The 21,295-nt window shown below is 35.3% G+C and overlaps 1 protein-coding gene across 27 annotated transcripts in view; it reads left to right on the forward strand.

Moving 5' to 3' along the window:
- Window positions 1-21,295, forward strand: part of MYCBP2 (MYC binding protein 2, E3 ubiquitin protein ligase) — a 218,474-nt gene that overhangs the window by 59,598 nt on the left and 137,581 nt on the right. For 23 of the 27 annotated variants that reach the window (XM_026077432.1, XM_026077434.1, XM_026077441.1 and 20 more), the window contains 4 exons: window positions 301-402; window positions 9,239-9,346; window positions 18,219-18,338; window positions 20,628-20,709. In XM_026077432.1, the coding sequence (XP_025933217.1) occupies window positions 301-402; window positions 9,239-9,346; window positions 18,219-18,338; window positions 20,628-20,709 (412 nt within the window). Of the gene's footprint in view, window positions 1-300; window positions 403-9,238; window positions 9,347-18,218; window positions 18,339-20,627; window positions 20,710-21,295 lie in introns of those variants that run through there. The other 4 variants (XM_026077457.1, XM_026077458.1, XM_026077439.1 and 1 more) reach the window with 3 other exon arrangements.

Below are 21,295 nucleotides of genomic sequence, written 5' to 3' on the forward strand. Positions count from 1 at the left end.
ACCGATAACTAAATATAAATATGTATATATCAAAAGAAAGTACTGCATTCTGTTAAGTGATGTTGAAATTGTGGAGACTTGTGAAAATCGGGAAGTTCAGAGATRAGGCCTAAGATGCATGAGCACCTGGAATTTGCTTGTCTCCTTTCCTTATTTCTAAATATCCTATCAGAGCCATGTAAAGGGCAGGTAGTAGGCCTAAGTTTTTTGATTTACTCAGTAAGTTTTACTAGGGTTTATTACTATAAAAAACAATTTCTAAAGAAAGCTTTGTATGTTATATTTTCTTAATTGATGTAGCTGTCCCTGTTCCTGGAGTTAATATTGAAGAACACCTTCAGTTACGGCAAGAAGAAAAGCGGCAACGTGTAAATAGGAGACACAGATTGGAAGAAGGACGAGGTAGGTGATGATCTTATTGATAAGAGATTTGAATAATTYGGGCAAACTTCCTAGTCCAGTTTCTAGCAAAGGAAATTAATTAGTTTTGTTCAAGTAGACCAACAGAGTTTACAAACAAGCCTGCTTTGGAAAATTGTGAAAAATCTATAAGTTTGTCAAAGTTTACTCCTTAGAATAAGAATTTTAATGATGAAGATTAGCGTTTAATATATAGTCAGTTTTCTTTTTTTTGTTGTTTCCTAGTTGAATAGTGTTTTTTAATGCAGATGCTAATACTGCCTTATATAAAGAGTTGAAATGACTATATGCCTGCCTAGCACTATTCTTGATGAGTATGAGTTATGATGTTGTTTTTAATGAATTTTTAGTATAATAAGCAAAAGTTCTTGTATTTTATAAAAGGATTTTTTCCTCTATTTGAATAGCATGAAAAAAGTCTGGTATACCAACCAAACTATTTTAGAAAATACACTGTGTCACTTTAAAATTTTCTTACCCTATGTATTACCTGCCTCAGGAATTGCTGCTGGTTTTCACACAAATTGTGCTTTGACAGGTTTTCAATATGCCTCCTGTTTTTAAAATATGTCAGTGTGTTAATCTGGTAAATAAATAGAGAGATTCAGACTGACTGAATTCATAATATTTTAGTGAATTGTGCTGATGTGGTTGGTAAGCTCCTCTAAGAAGAGGAGCAACTTTGTTTAAGCTTTATGGGCTTCTCCTGTGGGAATAAATATCATTTTGATTCTCCTTTTAAGAATTAGGTGTGATTTTTTTTTTTTTTTCTGATGTAAAATATGCTCTGTGATCAAAGTTAGCTCAGAGGCTGCAAGCCAGTGAACTGTGTGGGACAGCTTTTGGGTTTATTTTTACTTGCATGTAAGTAATTATTAGTCTTAAAAACAAATAAGGGAGGATGGGAAGAGAAAGCTTATAACTTCCTATACTTGTGGAAAAGGACGGAATATTTATTTTTCTTTAAATCTCTGGAGGTTACTTTTAGCATAGGTGTGGTGTTCTGTCTAGCTCATATTGGAGCTGCATACTGCTGGCAAATATTACGTACAGCTAGCAATACTGAAGTGTCCCACATTCGTGTGTCTAATCTCTTTTTCTTAAATGCTCATTACTGTGGCTTTTGAATCCCCTGGGATCATGCAAGGCCACTACTGTTGAACCCAGAAAAGTAAGGTTGATGATGGAGCTAGGAGATAAATTTTCAGTATCTGCAGGGAGAAAAAAAGAGAAAAGCAGAGGAGCATTTCAGTTTGCTTCCCTTTCTGAGATGTTATAAGGCCTTTTTGGTAATCTGCATCCTAACTGTGACTGGAAGTAGAACCAGACTATAATGTCCCTCTTGTATGTTTTCCATCTCTTAAAAGAAAATGTTTTGGATCTGACCAAGCCTCAGACGACTGATATGAGGAATGTTTGTTATTGATTTAGTAGGTGTATGGGGACTGTAGCTGAAGTGATACTGTTGGCCAGTGTATTGTGCATATGCACCTRTTCATATTCTGTATCAAAGAACACTGAAATTCCCTGCCTTTGCCAATATTGGAGGTGTAGTGGGTGTGTCTGCCTGGAAGGGCAGAGATTAGGTTCAGAATGACTTATGTGATAAAGCTGGGAATAGTGTTTTTGCAACTACGGAGGTCTTGATTTAGATAATCAGATATTATCAGGTGAAAATGTTGGAGTTGCCTGCTGCTTCTCCCTCCAAAGATGCTGTTGTTTTCCATGACTCTGTGGAAAGAACAGCACCATTCTTGAACTCTTACGTTACTGTTTTGGTTCATGAGAGAGACCTGGAACATTCATTCAAATATCCATTAGATTTTCATTTTGGTGTGTGAGAAATTTTGCAACCTGAAAAATTTAAGTTAAACTAAGGTTTGAAAGAATAGACTGTTGTCCCGAGAAGTTTAAAAACTTGCGCATACACAAATCCTTGCTTGTTGAAATGGCTATTTAGAGATCCAAAGCAAGGTTTTAAACCTTTTGCTTCTCTGAAAGCTGTAGTAAATCAGTTAAAGGCCAAATTAGCTCTCTGAAGGGCTTCCATTCAGGTATGCAGTGATTCATTTGTTAGGTTTATGATTCTTGCATTGCAATGGGTTAATGTATGGCTTTTGTTCTTTAGTGCCAGATCAGCATGAAACAAAGCACGTATTACATTTGATTTAGTCAAGAATAGAATCCCTCACTGAATGTTGCTGATCACCTTTATTCAATTCAAATATTTTTGTTAGGTCAAGTGCCTTATAAAGGAAGACTATGAAAGCTTTGAGAGTCAATGCAGGGGGAAAAAAATTATATTTTATATATACACACACACATATATACATTTTATATATATATAAAAATATATGTATAATTTTTTTACGTATTCTGGGATGGAAAAGTAGTTGTAATTAGTAGCTCCAGTATCAATGGCTTAGTTAAATATTACTGTATTTTCAACAAAGAGCAGGTAACTGCTTCATTTCTCAAACCTCTCTCAAGTCAAAGTAGCCTGCAGCAGTTGTGATGGACCTGTACGTATGCTGTTCAGCAGGATCACTCTGAGTAGTTAGTTTATGGTGAAGAATTTTTTGTTTTTGTTGTGGCTATCATTTGGAGATAGATTAGATTATACTTCCCATTATAGAATTGTAAATGTTAGATAATTTTTGTTTAGAATCAGTTGTCTTTGTTCCTTCACTAAAGAAAGAAATTTTAATGACAAATTAGATCCTTAAAATTACCAATGAAACACAGTATTTCAGTTTGGGAGATAAGTTTATCATCTCAAACTTAAGAGGGTCCGTGCCAATAATATTGGTTAGATTTATGTGCTCTTGTCAGTGCAACAAATAAATACAGGGTGTTTGGATGACCAATTTTGCTTCCTTTCTGTGGCAGTGAGACAGCTACTTTGCTTAGCTGCTTCTTACTGCTTTTGGCCTAAAGGCTATGACAAAAACAGTGAAGGGAACACAAAATTAATTCTACTTCTTTCAAGCTGGCATAAGAACTATACGAGAAATATAGCCAGCTGTATTCATCACAGCTTCTGTGTTATACTAAACTATTTTATGGATAAATCAGAATACCTCAACATAATTATTTGTGGATGTCTCTCAGCTTTTCACTTCTCACTTGAAATTAAGAGAGATAGTAAGGGAGCTGCTGAGGATCTGCACCATACAATGAAATTTCTTAGGATTTTTTTCAAGCTGATCTAGGACTTCATGGGAGTGGTGGGAGGTGAGTGTAGTAGCTGCACTTTCCTCCTTTCCCTGGTAGTGAGGAAGTTCCATGTGTTAGAATGTTCTGAACGTAGTTAGGATATGTAGGGTTTTTCTTTATGACAAAACACCAATTTTCATAGTCTTGGGGCATGAAATTATGCCTTTGTGGACTGTAGAATTCCTGGGTCAACAGCTTAAGGTATTACCATAGTATACACAAAAGATTACATTTGTAAATATATTCAGTTTACTAGTAAACTTTTTAAAGCCTATGTAAGACAGCAATAGCTCTTTAACAAAAAAAAGTTGAATTCCATTAAACTGAATTATTGTAATTAATACAGTGTATTAATTTAAAAATAGACCTGAAAGAAACAAATTGCATAATAATGATGGTACATCAGTCTTTGGGGTCTTTAAAATAAACCCTCAGTTTTGCAATGTATGGGAGTATATACTGTGGTGAAAAATTGGTTCATATGTGTTGTAAACAGGTATATGGAATACACCTTGTACAGTGAAAGTAATGAAGCTAAGATCATCATTTACTTAGTGAGCTAATTTTGACAGCCATTTCCATGACTCTTTCTGATTGATATTTAAAGTAATATAGTTTAGGAGCAGTCAAGATTTAGAAGCAATAAGATTTCAGTCTGTTGCTTAAAGATAATTCTCTCAGGCTGCAAGAATATGAAAATAGTTTTGAACTATTATTTAACTAATATACTAAAGGTACAGAAATAACTCTTAATATGGTGATAATAAATGGTCTCTGTTCACTGCTATTTTACTATTTCTCTGTCTCATCTTGTGATGTAAAAGCCTTTAGATAATCCTTACCAAGATACAGATTTCATGTGTAATAAACCACAGTTCAGCTTTTGATGCCTTTGTAGAAAGGGAAAACTATTTTCTTTCTATCTTATCCTACCTAGAAGGAAAAAGTTACCTGGAAATCGATTAATCTTAGTTAAAGCTGCTATGCACTGAGACAGTATTAGCTGAGACTTCTTGCATTTGGGCAGTTTTTGACTTTCTGGAGAGTAACTGATTCAGTTAATTCGGTGATTTTTACTGCAGTAGGCTGATTATCAAGTCTATTCAACATTTCTCCAAGCACCTATAAGCTTGAAATCAGTTTGCCAGTAACAGCATTTTTTGTTCATTGCTGAATGTATACCTAAATTTACAGCAAAACTATCCATTCAAATATAGCATTTTCATTGTATATCAGTGCAGCTAAATATATTATAGTCTATAGGTTGTTAGTTAAATATTTATTTTGATACTTCCAGGACCTTCAAGTTATGTTTGTTTCAGAGTTTCTAAAAAGAAATTCTTGTACTTGAAACAGTGTCAATAATTAAAATGAAACTTAACCTCAGTGCCAGCATGGCAGGGTGATGTTCTCCAGGAATATTTCTGCCATTATAATAAATTGCTACTCATAGTTTGAAAAATGCAGCTTAAATGGTGCAACCTCACCATTGTCCCTTCCCCAAAGGAATATTAAGTTTCATTTTTTTGAAGGCACGAGATGGGAGATTTTCTCAGTTGAATGTTTTCCACTTTTGGTGGAACTGAAACTAAGTATTTGTCCTGATTTCACTTTGAAATGTGTGAAATATTTTTCTGTAAAATTTACCAAATGTTGCTCTGTTGGATAAATATTTTTCTGTATTAAGTGTCTGCTTCCCTATTTTATTATTAAAAAAACTGTCTTTTTTTTCTTACTAATGTTTCAGAAGCCAAAAATATGGTTTTACAGTAGGAAGTGCTATGCAGACCTGGACTTTGGTTACTGAATGTATACAAAAAACTACTGTGTTTAAAAGAACAAAAACTGAAATAAAACACTAAAAAGTTAGAAATGGAAGAAGCAAAGATTCCCTGTGCAACTTTAATTTCTACTGCTTGTGTATACACCTCATGATATAACCTTCAATTATGTGGTCATGTACTGTTTTCTCAGGTAGCCTGAAATGCTCTGTGCCTTGGTCTAGAAGAGAAGGGCAGTCGAGATCCTTGGATTTGGTTCTCTCTAATCACAGCCAGCCAAACAGCAATTATTTAGCAAGAGATACTTTAAAAAAAAAAAAAAGTGAAACTTCTAAGTGTTTAGATGGTCTACTATTCAAAAGCACCTGAGTGCACATAAGGTGATATTAATCATGTAACTTTTCCGGTAGTCCACTGCCTTACTTAATAAATGCATTCTATTTGCTTGAAAATGAAGCAAGAGTTCTGTGGATAAATGATTTTTCCTCTGTGCTCTTAACTCATTGCAAGAGAAGGTCCATTTTGAATGGACTGGTTCCTATAGAACCCAGAAAGAAAATCCCTAACTTTGGCCTTTTCTAGTATTGGGGCATTTGACTTTGCAGCTTAGCTATGCAAAGACATTCTATTAAAAAATTAAGGGGAGAGCAGATTTCTTCTTGCATTGTCTAGCACCTGATATTACATAGCAGCACTGGAGTCTACTAGTGACTCTCCCTTGCTTATCTGTGAAATGTGAGCTACCAAAAAGTAACTGATAAGAGTAATAGGTTGTTATTCCTCTTGTAGGTCTACAACACAGGCTTCTAGTGGGGGGGGGGGTTCTTGGGTTTTTTTTGTTGTTGTTCACATAGACATTTCCTCTATCTTGTCAAAAATGCCCCCAGAGGACTAACACATGGCTGAATTGATCCACTGGAATAATTCATAGACTCTAAATACTGCTCCCTTTTTACAGGGGACCTCGGATATAAGCAGGGAGCAGATACGGACTGTATGAATTGTTCTAGTGGTTTGTTTCCTGTGGTGTTATTTGTGGGGGGTSGAGAGGGGGTCCTTTACATGCTGCCAGCACATAACTGAAAATGCAGTCATCATATAATCAAAATTAAATATTTCTTATCATATTGTGGTCATGTTACAGATTTGTCATGCATAAAAAGCCAAACAGCTGAACAGACTTGCCTATTCTGTTACATGGATTAGACACAAATTATCACAAAATGGAGGAATCTTGCCTTTAACTTGATTTTGGACTCAGATTCTTTATGTAGTGGATGAGAATGTAGGGGATGTAAGGACATCCAGGAGCAAAAAGAAATCCTGCTTTGGTCAGAAGATCAGATACTGTCATAGAGGGTTCATCTTGAACAGAAGAGTGTAATTCAGATGAATGGCTTGTCAACTAAAGGCAGCATCTTACTAGTACTGTGCAGGAGCTGGCCACATTTTGCATTCCGTATGTTCTCTCTCTCCCAAACCTTCTATAATTCTTTTACTCACCCTGATGTACTTCAGCTCCTTCTGTCCTATAATTCTGTCTTTTGCCATCTTTTTAATGCCAAAACATCAAAGGTTGCCTTTAGGCTGTATGTGGTCCCCTGGCTATATGTTGTGCAGGCATTTTCTGGAGCTTTGGAATTTTTTCCCTAAGTTTTCTAGTGATCATAGATTTTCTGTTCAGTCACCCACAAATACCCTAGCCCCATATGCTTCAACCTACAGTCATCTCAGTCTTTGGATCTCTCTTTGCAACTGTGTTCTTATCTTAGTTTCATTCTTTTCATATTGTCAGGTCTGCGCTCTATTTCTTGGGCTTTTCGTTTCATTAGGAGCTTCTTGGTAAGCAAGTCCCAGTCCTCCATCACTTTTTTTTTTTAACTCTAACTCTAGTCTTTTTTTTCTCCTGCTCTTCATTCAGCTTTCATCTGTATCTTTTGTTCTCCAAACACTTTTAGCTTTCATATTTGTTTGCCTGTCATTCATCTCTCCCCTTTTTTGCTTTTTACTGGTCTGCCTCAGTAGATGACTTCTCAGTGTCTGCCCTCCAACTTTAGAAGGTGGAAAGAGTGTTCTAACTTTTTTTGTTGAGTCTAAACAATGGAAAGTAGGAAATTAAACATAGTGAATGGTCTGGTGAAAAGTAATCTCTAGCAAATATGTTAATTGAGAYGGTGGTATGGTATATCTGCTAAATGGAAGCGATGACTGAGAGGAGGCTGTGAAAAGTGAAATAGCAAGACAACTAACGGAAGAATCTACAAGATAAAGGTAAATAAAAAGCAAACTATGTTAGACCTTGATTGTCAGAGGAGTTAGTTCTTAGCAAGGCAGGCTGTTTTGGTTGAATTGGGATAAAGAATCCAGACGAACACGGTAGAACAAACAGCAGCAGAAAATCTGTTGTAAGTAGAAATATGCACAAATAGAGAGGTTATATTAGCTAATGTAGATATGAAACTCAAAACTAGGAGGAAAGGCAGTAGTGGATTTTTAACACAGTTCTAATTTTCCTTTTTAATTACAGTATAGTATAATTATAGTAGTTAATACTAAAACCTGTGAACCTCAGTGGGTGAACACAAGTTTCTTCATCTGAAGGTTCTAAACCTAAATAGATTTGTCTTGATTTCCACTTAAATTTCTATTCATACTGTTTCCTATTAGTTAAGGAGCTGATGAAGTAAAGGTCAGGAAAGCTGGGATGATGGGCATTTAGAGCAAGTTAGCGTATATTAATCTATCAGTAAAGATTAACTAAAGAAATAGAATATTAGCGATGGTGGGGCAGGGAAGGAAAAATTACTTATTTTCATAGGCTCACTAAGTTATTTATAACATCACATGCACACTTTTTTTTTTTAAATGCAAGCAAGGACTGAGTCTGATGCCTGTGGAATGGTGAGAGAAGCATTTGCCAGAATTTAGCAGCTCCTAATGCGTGGTTTCCATTGAATGTCAGACTTCTGGAACAAGGAGATGCTGCCTCCAAAGAAATTTATGATGGCAGGCTAACCTCTGAGGTTGAGGGGAAAAGTACAGATTTGGACARCAGATTGCTGGCCTATGATCAAGACATAATCATTCTCAATTTAATTCATTACAGCACACTGTAGAGATCTAGATTAAAAAAATGGAGTCTAGAGAAAGTTTTAAATAAATGATTGCTTTCTTCAAATAGAGATCTCTCAAAGACTTGACCTTCACATAGAAGTGAAATATTCAAATAATAACATAAATAGATTTCAAAATGAATGAGTAGACCACAAAAAAAAATCACATGGCTCAAATAATTCTCTTCCCAGAACAGATGTTTTTGGCTCACTATTTTCTTTATGACCAATAATTCTGAATTTTAAATAAGGGTAATTATGAACAGTCTTATGATTGTGGACTTTCTTTTATTTAGCATTGATGTAGTAATATTGTTCTGAATTAGTATTTTGAATGCAGTATTTTAGGATGTAAGGCATGATAATTAAACTAATTTTAACTATTAAAGAGAGTAATGGATATTCACTGTCAAATTTTACTCCAGTCTGAGTCTGTTGTATTTCCATTGCCTGSAGTATAGTTGCATACTTACAAATCCAGGTAAAACTGTCATTGTGGGATATTTATCATTTCTTTGCATAGTATTTTTGTCCTATTATCAAGAAATACCAAATTTATTTTAATTAGGGCCTTTTGAATTTCAAAAAACAAGATTATTATATAATAAAATATTCATTCTTTTCATTGCTTTTAATTTGAATTTTGTTTAACACAGTGTTTCCATTTTTGTGAGTTTTTCTATGCATGTGCAAAATGTTTCTCCTCAGGCCCCCTTGTATTTCCTGGTCCTATTTTTATGAACCATCGAGAACAGGCTCTAGCCAGAATCAGACCCCATCCAGCCCAGCTAAAGCATAAACGGGACAAGCACAAAGGTATTTGGTCTTCCTTATTGGCTAGGGTGGAAATAAGCCCATCCTCCCCGTCACTTCTTCCATTCGCTGAATCTCTCTTTTCAAAGCAATGCACAAAATGGATTCTGCTTTTCTTCTTGTTAGTATTTCGTTACCTGAGGAGAAAGAGAACGCATTTAGATGTTGATCTGCTTTAAAAGTGTAAATTTTAGATAGTCTGCATCATCTTTGTGTTTCTTTTCTTTCTCTGATGAAGGATGTCATTGTTTTTCTGTGTCTCTTCTCATTTCTAAGGTTTTCTCATTCCTAAAGTTCTTTAACTTTACCATAGAAAACTTTAACACCTTCCAGTGACTCAGATATGACGTTTGCACTGTTATTGTTTTCAACCTTTGAGCTGTATATCTGGGGCAACTGCTAATACATTTATTCTAGTCTTCTTAATTCTAACATAAAATTTGCTTTTCATAGTATGCAATCTATTAATAAACCTTTTTTAGAACTGAAATATTTAAAAATAATGTAAATAGCATAAGTATAAGCAAAAGTATAATTTTTACATTACAGTGTTCTTTGGAGTTAAACGTTCTTTTGCAGAATTGTAAGTATCGTGTGTCTTTGGTTTCTCTGACACTTATTTGTCTGGAAGGCTAATTCACTAAACTTGGTATTCTAAATGTGTAATGTTCTCAGGTACAACTGAATTTTTTAGCAAGATAGTGTGTTACTAAATATTTCAAATGAACTTAATAAAGTTGAGCTGTAGCAAATCTGATCATCTGCATGGAGTTTGTACGTATAAATATATACGTATATGTGTGTGTACACACACCCCTCCATATTTATATATATATAAAACAAAAATATGAAATGTAGACAACAGACCTGAGTAAAGTAAGCAGAAAACTCCTAAAATAGTGAGGGCCTGGAATCCCGTGAATATTCTTTAAAGAATAACTAAATATGAAAAAAAATTTAGAATGGCATTTCAGTTGAATCAACAGAAGTTAGTGAAGTGTATTTGACATGYACACAGACAAATTATATGACAGTTTGAAGCCTTTTGGGGTATTATTTCAGTGTGTATGGGTAATATACATACTTAATTATAAACATACTGGATCATGAAATTATCTCAAGTTAATTTTAGGGAAATCAAAGCAGAATACAGTCCTTTGTATAATATACATTAGATATTGTATAATATGCAGGCTTAACTTTAACTGTAGATTGGTTAAAGAAAATATATTTATCATAATCTCCCCGGGAGACCTTTCATGCTGAAAGAGAAAACATGAGGAAACTAAATGCTGTAATTTGAGTGATAGTTAGCTGATGGCCTTTTTTTCATCTGGATACTTCTGCTAGTTGTACTGCTTTGCAAGCCCTTGTCCTTACAGGCAAGGAGCATGTTCATCCTGCATACCTCTGTGCATCCTGGGCATGTTGGTAGTTGGAGCTCCCTTTAGTTCTGCAGGAAATATTTCTTTAGCTACCTCAAATATCTGCTTACAAAAGTTATATGTATTAGTGTCAGTCTGAGGTTTTCATTGTTTCTTGGAATTGTAAGCCCAATGCAAAGGTCTATATTATGTTGAAAGATTTTGTCAGATATGCTCTGTAGAACTGACAAGGAATATTTTTCTGAGGTAACATCTTCAGAAGTAAACTTTGAGACCCTTCTCTGCCACAGAAGATTGCTTCCCAAAAGAAGACCACAAATTTCACTACAAATTAGAAATATCCCTTCAAAGGGAAAAAGGAAAACTGTTGAAGTGGGTTGTTACTCAAGTAATGGGGAAGGGGAGCTCACATGAAAAGGATAAGAAATATACCTCATCTTCAGAAGGCTTGCTTTATAATCCTGTTTTACTATACATAGAAGATAAAAGCACTGATCTCAAGCGATCTGAAGCTGTAATGTTGACTTCAGCGCCAGCACACCATAACATTGACATTGGAGTGCTTTTTGTCTTACTTTTGAATGTGATGCTTTCCACACCAGCACTCTGATTTCTGATGCTTCTGCTAAAGTAGTCTTGTAAATACTGCACCAACCAGACCTTCAAGGTTTTCTGGGAGGGAARGTTTATTTTGACTGGTAGTACTGATGAAACCAGTACTAAAGCAGTTGGTACCTGTTCAGGCCTGTAATTCTGGAGCTGCAGAACTTTACCTGATAATGACATGTATAAACTTGAATGTGAACAGCTTCTTCAGCACTGACAATTATGGCCTAACTTAAACTTTTTTACTAGTATAAAATTATCAAATCTACCTCATTCTTATATGTGAAATTCTGTTGAATTGCTCTATTGAAAACTCCTTTAACTTTATTATGAACATTCGTTTTCTGGGAAGCCTGCCTGTCATCCACTCATTTCAAACCCTTTACTCAGGGTTTGTAGAGTCTGCATATCAAGACTGTTGTTACAAGGAATGCATTAAACATAATCTTTCTGATCTTTGCGTCTCCATCACAAGTGCAGATAGAAAGGAGTTGTTAGCACTTTCTTGGAACTCGTGGAGTGCTTTGAAACTGAGAAGAAAAATTAGTTTGTGCTTCATCCTCATTCTCTAATGAGGTAGCGACTTCTTAGTCCACATCTCTAATCCCTGGAGATCACTGGGGATTTGAGTAGAAAAAGATATAAGTCTGCCTATGTCTTTCCTTTTTTCAGCTATAGAAATCAACTGAATAGAAATTAAAAACAAAACAAACTTGAGTTGGTTAAACATTTGTAGGAAATGCCACCCTTTTCCTGTATTCGGGCAGTTGCTTCAATTAAAAAATGTTCTAAACAGTATGAAACCAAATCCCCTCAAAAGGAGAAAGGTTAGAAGAAGCTGAACCTATATGGATCAGAAAAGCTACAAATCAACCACTTTGCAAATGCTAATACCAAATTATCAGATAGTTCAGGAAGATTTAGTTGTAATTCACTCTCAAAACTATAAAATACACTCTCTGAAGGCTAAGGCACTTCGAAGCACTCACTGAACTACATCTGACAACGAAAACGTAGTTCTTAGACTTAGATGTGAATAATGCAGGAGTCTTTAATTTCCATATTGACATTTCCATGATCTGGTAGTCTTATTTTCAAATGTCATATATTCCTAAACAAGTTCAAAACACAGCTGAAGACCTGTTGCATAAGACTTTTGGAGAAGATAAATGTTGCACAAAAGAATTTCAGAGCCACTTTTTATTTGATAGGTTTATACACTACCAATCGGTGACAAGACACTTTAGGCAGGGACTTGTCAAACCTCACAAGAATACATAATCAGCTGTTGTTGTGTCTTGTCACAACTATTAATCACAAAGTAGAGGGTTTTTAAATAACATTTATTTTTTGCCATTTTAAGTTCTGTCTCTCTTTTCAGACTTCTATATCATCTTTCATATCTGCCCCTCTCTTTCCCATCACTCAGTAATTCTTTTTGGAGGCTTAAAATTCATTAGATGAAGTTGCCCAGAATTTTGAGGAGATTAGGAAGAAATTCTTCATGTGAAATACTGCAAAGAAAAAGCTATGCCTGTGATCTGCTGGAGCTCAGCAGGATCAGTAGTGGCCAATAAAGATGATGCTTCTGAAGAAACTACCTCTATTGAACAGATATGTAAAATATAGCATTGATATGACCTTTGGTTCATTCTCTAGAGTTTAGAAATGGTTGTGGTTTCCTTGCCTTGCAAAAAAACCCCACCACTTAACAAACATCTGGAGTAAATCATTTAAGTCATATGGACAGTTATTCTTGTTATTTGTAAGGTCCTTTTGGTATCTGTGAAGAACAAGGTTAAATCATAAATRTGTGCCTTTTTGCCCACCTGATAATTAAAGTTGAATACCTAATAAAAGAAGACCATGCTGAAGATGGCCTCCTGGGTTTCTGTTCTCTGTTTGACAGTGACTAGAGGTGGGTCTCTGTAGTCCTCCAAAGCACCTTCCCATGTGGCAAACTATCCAGTTCACAGAAAATACCTAAGCATTTACATTGTCAGTCAAATACACTACTTTTACTTTGAATTCATATGGTATACAAAAACAAGTACATGGAGATCATGCGTGTGCTTTGCCATTGCTGAGGATTGCAGGTTCACTTGAGTCCAAGTCAGATAATGGAACAAGTAACTTGGCCTCTCAATTCTTGATTGCATTTACTTATTGGTTGAATTAAGCAAGCCAGTACTGGTATAAGAATTCAGGATATAGATGTTCTTCTTGAGTTCATAATTTTAAATGCAAGTTAATTATCTTATGTGTCATGCACTTGTGATTCTACATACCAGACTTCACCAAGAAGCTCGATTAAGGTGTATAGCAACCTCTCGGGCATCCAACAGACTTGCTTGTTCTTCTGCCCTCACAAGATGGATGATTTTTTCACAACCAGAAGGAGGTTACTTTCCCTCCCYTCCTGTATTGTAGCTGGAATACTGGTTACAGATATTTCAGCTGAAGCCTGCGGCGGACAGCCCAGAAACTGCACTCACAGGCTGATTTTTTTCAAGGAACTTTGCTATCTGTAAAGACTATAAATGTTAATAAGGCATTCAGAACATCCTGTGAGGGTTGTACATCACCAATGCTAACCAGTGGTAACTAGACTGATACCCATTATTTGGGTAATCTCTGCTAAACTAAACAAATCTGTGCTGGCAAATGCTGTAGTATTAAGAGACAGTTATCCTATATATTTTTTGTGTACACAGTCTTATTGCATTAAAACTTTTAATCTAGGGAGAAGAAACACACTAGTAGGCATCCTTAGAAACACTTTTCCTCTCCTCCAAACTGGTCAGTGAGAAATGAAATACCACACAAACTGCAGCTGGGGAACACTGACAAAGTTTTTTGCCCCAGGTTTAAGCCCAGGTTTTGTGACATGGACCTGTGAGAATGTACCTTTTTTTCCCCAGCTTCTCATTTATAGCTCTTTACTTCATTTGCTAACTTGACTGAATGAGCTTTTTCTTAACTCATGGATTTTTTTTTTTTTTTGAACCAGATAGTAGTTATACTAGTTCTCTGTTTCTTCCCCCAACTACTAAGGTTTCCAGGAATCTGAAATACCATTGTTGTGAAGTTGCTCATGGAAACTGCCCCTCTGTGTGGACAGCAGGAAGTGCTTTTGAGCTTCCCCACAATGTTTTCTTCTGCTCATAAAGATATGAAAGATTCAAAGTTTTTGTTCAGTGGAAGTCCAGCTGGATAACACTGAAAGTGCTAACTCATGTGCTCTGCTTACAAGATATCATTAATTCAAACAGAACAGAGGCTGCTTCAGTAGTATTTCTTTCTATGCTTCTACTTGAGGACTAGTTGTTTTGGTATTACTACTAATGACATGATTGCGCACAGAATTGTTTGAAGAAAAGCAAATGTGTCTATTTTCATAGTTACCATTATTCCTCAAGGCACATGTGCAAATAAGCTTTCTGCATCGACTCCTCACTCACATCTAAACAAATTCTCACTTTCTCAAGGTACTGAAAGGGAAGTGGTTGACCCAATGCTTATTTGTAGCCTTACCTCTAACAGTAAGAAAATGCAAGGCTTGCTTCTCCTAGCCCATACTGCTAGAAAAAGATCGTATGCCTTGACTGTGTAATGGAGTACATAGGCAGTACACACCAAAAATTCAGGTGTAAAGGTGAGTGATGGTGTTCTATTTAGCCTGGAATATTATAGTCAAAAGACTTTTTTGCCATGAGCAATGATTAGCTGAACCTTATTTTGGTTAGATATAAGGGTTTTGTACTTACTGCACATAAATTATTTTAGACTGCTTATCAAGTTCTGAAGATCAAGTCAATTTAAAATTCATGAGACAGTAACTAACCATTCAAGGAAGACTAAGAGAAGTTTCATGTTAAGTCTGCGAATTTTGTGCTTAAGCAAAGTAAGGTATATCTTGAAGTCAGTTGCTTCCATTCCTGCACTCTTAAATGCTTTGAGAAGTTAGCTTCACAACTTAAAAAGGCTAATTCTGTACAACTTTTTCCTTTAAAATAAATTTATTTCCTGGATAAGGAAATACAAAATTTGTCTCATGTGAATGTTCTTTCTCTACATCTCACACAATAGTATTTAGTGTTGTCTTATGCATAGATAGTGTCATACTTTCATTTAAAACTTTGGAAAAAATAAGAATATGTCTAGAATCTTCTTTTGTTCAAAGGTTCAAGGTTGTGTACTTATTAGTTGTGAAAACAGCAGTCCTAAACTATTGTTAGCAGTTTTTAAAGCACCTAAGAACAGTATGTCCTTCCTTACGATGAGGCGGGAAAAACACATGTGCGTGTGTTCAAGTATCTGCAGATCACTTGATATGTCACTGTTATGTGACCAGAATACAATTTTTGCTAATATTTTTTAGTATGACTGTATAGTGGTTGCTGTGTATCTAGTTGGTTTCATCACTGGAAGCACCTACAGCCCCATCACATGCTTACTGGACATGTGCATTCCTTGCAGGTGACTGGACAAGTGCATTTGCTCAGTGAGAGAGGTTGCATTTTTTGTCATGCCCATCAATGACAGAAGTGGAGACAGGGTCTACAGGCGTAGACTTCCAGAACAATTCACTTCTCTCTGCTCCTATCTGAAAAGCTTGTGTGAAAAAAGGAAGKAGTAAGTAGGCTGCCAACGAAATAAATTATTCTGGTGGCAATACTTGCCCTCAGATCCATCTCTAGATTACCTTGGCGTATAGATTTTAATACAAAGGTAGGCATAAAAAATTTGTAGGTGCTGTTTTTGGCAAATAGCCAAATTGTTAAATAAAATACTAGAAACATGTTAAGGCAGAATTATATGACTAGTAGAAAAACTTTTACGTTTTCAGTATAATCATTTTGGTTAAATAGTGATTCTGTCTCTTTGTATTTGCTTTTGTTATTCCTGGTGTTCATTAAAAAAAGCTACCACTCTGCAGACAAACTTTCAAACTTTTTTTTCCTAATGGGCATGTAGTCTGGTAGTGTACAACAGACATTGCTAGAAATGCCTCAAAATTCCCATGGCAATTCTGAGAGCTAGGCAGTTCTTTTACCATGTCTCCACTTTGCATATGCCAAATATGTAGTACAGGTGTGCTTCTTTTTGGTAAAGTTCACCCACTTTTTAGAAGGAAGAGCTACTTCACTTACTGTATTAAACCTAATTCTCTAGAAGCATTACTTAATATCTGGGTGCACTGTTTTCTCTGTAGACATGGAATGCGTGGAGATTCATACACCTTTTTCACATACCATATTCACGTACCTTCTGTACACAATCATCACTAGAAAATAACTTTTTTCAGAACAGTGATGTTTGTTAAAATTGGTCAATAATAAAAGTGCTGAAATGGCTTTATTGTAATGGCAGTTTGCATGCAATAAAAGAAAAAAATATTTGAGCAATATCTATAAAAACAGGATTATGGTTTAAGAAAGATGTCTGAAAGATTTGCAAGTGCTATACTGCACACAGTGAATAATGAAGACTCAGAGTTCAAAGACTTCCATGAATAATTATTCAGGAAAATATTACATGTAAAAATGGTAGATACAGATCTAAACTACCAACGTATTATTTGCAGCAGCAGTTCTTTACCTCTGTCAATTTTGTTAATAAAACAGTAATCAGTGAGAATTATCACAGAATGGATGTGAAATCTCTTGAGAGCAGTTATTTTTCACTTCAGGAATTTTCTCTTGGATCTCTATGCTAGCATAGAAACCTCTCTGGTTTAAATAGATTTTGTAACAGAACGGTGGCTACAGATGTTTGCTGGCCCACTTTGGTAGTGTGAGTGTATATACTGAAGTCATACATGAAATTCTTCATTATGGCAATGCACTTTCTTTAGAGCTTTCATTGACAGCTTTCTTCACAAGACTAAGTGGTTTAATGATGACGAATATGCTGCCTGTTACTCTGTCATTTGGTTTCCTGCTGCTATTATGAAATCTTTGTGTCCCAGTGGCAATACAGTTTCACAGAATCACAGGATGGTTGAGGTTGGAAGGGACCTCTGGAGATCATCTAGTCCAACCTCCTGCTCAAGCAGGGTCACGTAGAGCACGTTGCTCAGGACTGTGTCCAGATGGCTTTTGAATATCTCCAAGGATGGAGACTGTGCAACCTCTCTTTGGTTATAATCTAACTGTTAGAGGACTTTAAAATGRCATTCTGATTTCTGAACATAGTGGCTTTCAAGAAATTTATAAATAATATACTTGTCACCTTAATGCTTGTATCTGATGTGAGGGCATTTTGACATCAGGAAACAATAACATGCATCATACTTACTAAAAGAAATCACAGAAGCAATGTCTAAAAATATATCTTAAATCAAAAGGGAATGGACAGGGTAGCAGTGAATATGTTGGCATTTTCTGAGATGAACTGCATAAATAATTGTTAGTTATGTAAAATAAGGAGTGTGTCCAACTTGGAGTCAAGTAAAATCCCTAACAAATTGGTATTAAGAAAATTACAGACCAGTTTATTCTGTTTTATTACTGTGCTTTCTATATACTTCATAATGTTATTTTATTGAAGAATTAAAGTGTTATTAAGCAAAACTTCGGAAGTTATTTCAAGTTTTGTTTTGCCAGTCATTTTTGTTGGCTCTTCARAAGTTCCTGCTTTATAGGATGTTATATTTTCCAGTATGAAACTTTGATGCAGTAGATTATTTAGAAGTAGATTTTCTGTCATCTTTCAAGTCTACTTTATTGGCACATTTTGAGCTGTCTCTCTCACTATTCTGTGAGTTCTTGCTCCTACCTTATGAAGTGTGTGGGGGATTTGTTTACTATTCTTGTTCTGTTCTTGCTTCTAACATAACATTTTTAGAAGAGTAGGGATATAATTATAAATTGTGTTTATAGATGGAAGTGGGGAAAGAGGTGAGAAGGATGCCAGCAAAATCACAACCTATCCACCAGGGGCTGTCCGCTTCGACTGTGAATTGCGAGCCGTACAAGTCAGTTGTGGATTTCACCATTCAGGTAAAAAAAAATAAAATTTTAATTATACCTTAGAGTGTTTTTTCTTTTTTTCTTTTTTTTTTTTTATCATATGTAGTTCCACTGCTTTATTGAACTGTTCAATAAGGATGTATGCTGGGAGTGTTAAGAAGTTGACTAAGTTTCAGTATCACTATGTAGCCTGCTTCTCTGTCCTTTAGCAGTGAAAAGAACTAGAAATACCATGTATGGAATTAACATGGAATTAATATGGACTAATTAATATGGAATTAAGCAAGTTTTGAGCCATTTGGTAACATCTGCAAGGCACAGTTCCAGCCCTGTGTAGAAATGCAAGCTGTGACAGGTTGTGGAAGGTGGCGTGAATCTTTCAGTGCAGTGTTCCRGTAGGGGTTGCTAACTGTGCTTCTCAGAAAGGCTAACCAGCACTGGTGCAGTACCACATTAACATGTGTGTCTTGCTTCAAATTTCCGAGCTGGAGTTCACATTGTTGCCCTCAAAGTGATTTAATGTTAGTGCTAGTTTATGCCACCTCCCTGCCAATGGCCTCTCTTTTTCTGAATGATGAGAATGATCCTGTGTGGCTTCCCCATAAATTTTGACTTACTAAAAGGTGTGAACTGTAAATTTTGTGTGGTACAGGGTTCTTACTACTGACAAAGAAAGATCTGTATGCTGACCACCAGGCAGAAACTATTGTAATCATTTCAACAGATATTTTTTGGACTGAGCCCGTATGGAGTGCTCTTGAAAGAAAATGTAATCTGTCATTTGCTTCTTTTCTAACTGTATGGATATGTTGCTGGATAAAAGCAGAATGCATAACTGTGTAAAAATGGGCAGTTATAATTACAAGTGGTGTTAAAAAATAGCACCTTCTTTTCTGAGTGCTTGTAAACATATTCATGTAGTGAGTATGTATATGTCTAAGGGCTTGACACCTGGGTTTTTTTCCTTAACAATATATATACCTTACCTCAGCCCCACATACTGAATACCTGGATATAAGGAATTTGCTGTGAAGAAGATAGATATGTAGAAACAAGTAGTACTGAGAAATCTAAATTTGCATGGTAAAAAATGTTTATATGAAATATAAGAAAAACTTCCTGAGAGAAGATTTTTGGCTGTATTGGAAGAATTTTCTGTGTACATATATACCTTCATAGAAATTCTAAGGTRGTCATTGTATTTTTGAAGTCTTATCTACTTTAATATGTACAAAATTTAACTATTTGGCTAAATAACCGAGACAAGGATTCTTTTCTGGTTCACGTGTTATCCATATGCTTTAAGAATATTCACCACCAATGAAAGTTGAAAAAAATTAGTCTTTCAAACTTGAACTTAATTTTCACTTTTGCTAATGACAATGTAAATCTTATTTGAAAGAACTGAATCTGGACATTAATGGTTGAAAGTAAATATGGTGTTCGATGATGTCTTTTTTCAGTGTTAAAGTCCTGCATAAAGCTGTTTAAATTGTTATGTTTGATGTTTGCAGTTAGATAAAAATGTCTGTCTGTGGGACCAGTCTCTCACAATAAGTTTTTGAGTTGTTCACCACTTCAGTTTGTATAGTTCATCTTTTTTGAAGTTTCAGTCTTTCAGTAAGAAAAACAATAGATGAGTGGTGTCTTTTCTTGTAGAAATAGTAAAATGAATTTGTCCAGGTCTTAGCGAGCAATAAAGGTAAAAGTAGTTTTGGAAATCTACTAATAGATACTTCAGTTTAGCAGTCAGTTTTTCCAATTTTGCTGACTTGCTCATTTTTAATAAAAGGGCTTGCTTCTCCCACTCTCCCCCTAAAATACAGTTATATTGTAGATCTTTAATCTCTTTAAATTACAGGATTCAAATATAATTTGAATGATACATTATAATTTGTAGCACTTCTCRCCTATTGACAAGTTTGGAAATGTGAGATGTTGTCTACAAAACACAGAAAAGTCTCCTCTACAATGTTTTAATATGTTGTACTTGTGCAGTGGATCTTATTCAATCCTTACTAGTGTCAGCACTTTGCAGAATTGGAACCTGAAGATGAATTTCTTTGGATACTTTTGCCCATACAAATTTTAAGAGTTCGAATAGCTCTGGTAATGCCAATAGCTTCAGCAGTATCACTTGCACATTTAAACCGAAGTATACAATCCTTTTCCAGCTCAACAGTAAAAATTTCTATCCTCTTTAGCCATACTCAGCTTCTTAAATATTTTTAATCATGTATGGCACAAGTCAAAACATGGACATGTGAAAACTTTTAATATGTCTGAAAAATACTGATTTTTTTGTTTGTTTGCTTTCAGTGGTTTTGATGGAGAATGGTGATGTTTACACATTTGGATATGGGCAGCATGGGCAACTTGGACACGGTGATGTTAACTCCAGGTAAGCTGAAAAGTAATCAAAGGACATGATTGTATATTGATGTATGGCTATATAGAGAGTGGCTAAAATTCTCTGTTTCTCTGTAGCTAGGAAGTGGGAAAACTCAAATATTGTCCAAATTAGAAGTTGATAAACTCTCAACCTAAGCTTATCCCCTATAGTCCACTGGGTAGATACGCTGTTAACAGTAACCATACTACTGCATTGTATAGGCAGTCAGTTTAATATGTTAAAGCTTCTGTATGTAATTAGCATAGTTTTGATTACTGACTTGAAAATTCTTCTGTTTTTTCACCTCTGTGCCACATATGAGAGTGCATAACATTGAAATCTGATTAAGATTTCATTATTTCTACAAAATATCATATATGCAATAATTCAAATAGTATGATGTTATAAACTTAGATTGCCCTCTTTCTGTTACCTTATTGGCAGTAGTCCCTTTGTGATAAAATCTCCTTTTTTATTTGTTTCTTAATTAACCCCCAAATTAAGTTGCTTTTAGTTTGGGACTCAGCTGCATTTTATAGACAAAACAGTCAGAGAAATCAGTAGGTTCTGGAGAGCTATTTGACTAACTAGATAC

This window comes from Apteryx rowi, unplaced genomic scaffold (genome assembly GCF_003343035.1).
Source record: "Apteryx rowi isolate R43461 unplaced genomic scaffold, aptRow1 scaffold_453, whole genome shotgun sequence".
NCBI lineage: Eukaryota > Metazoa > Chordata > Aves > Apterygiformes > Apterygidae > Apteryx > Apteryx rowi.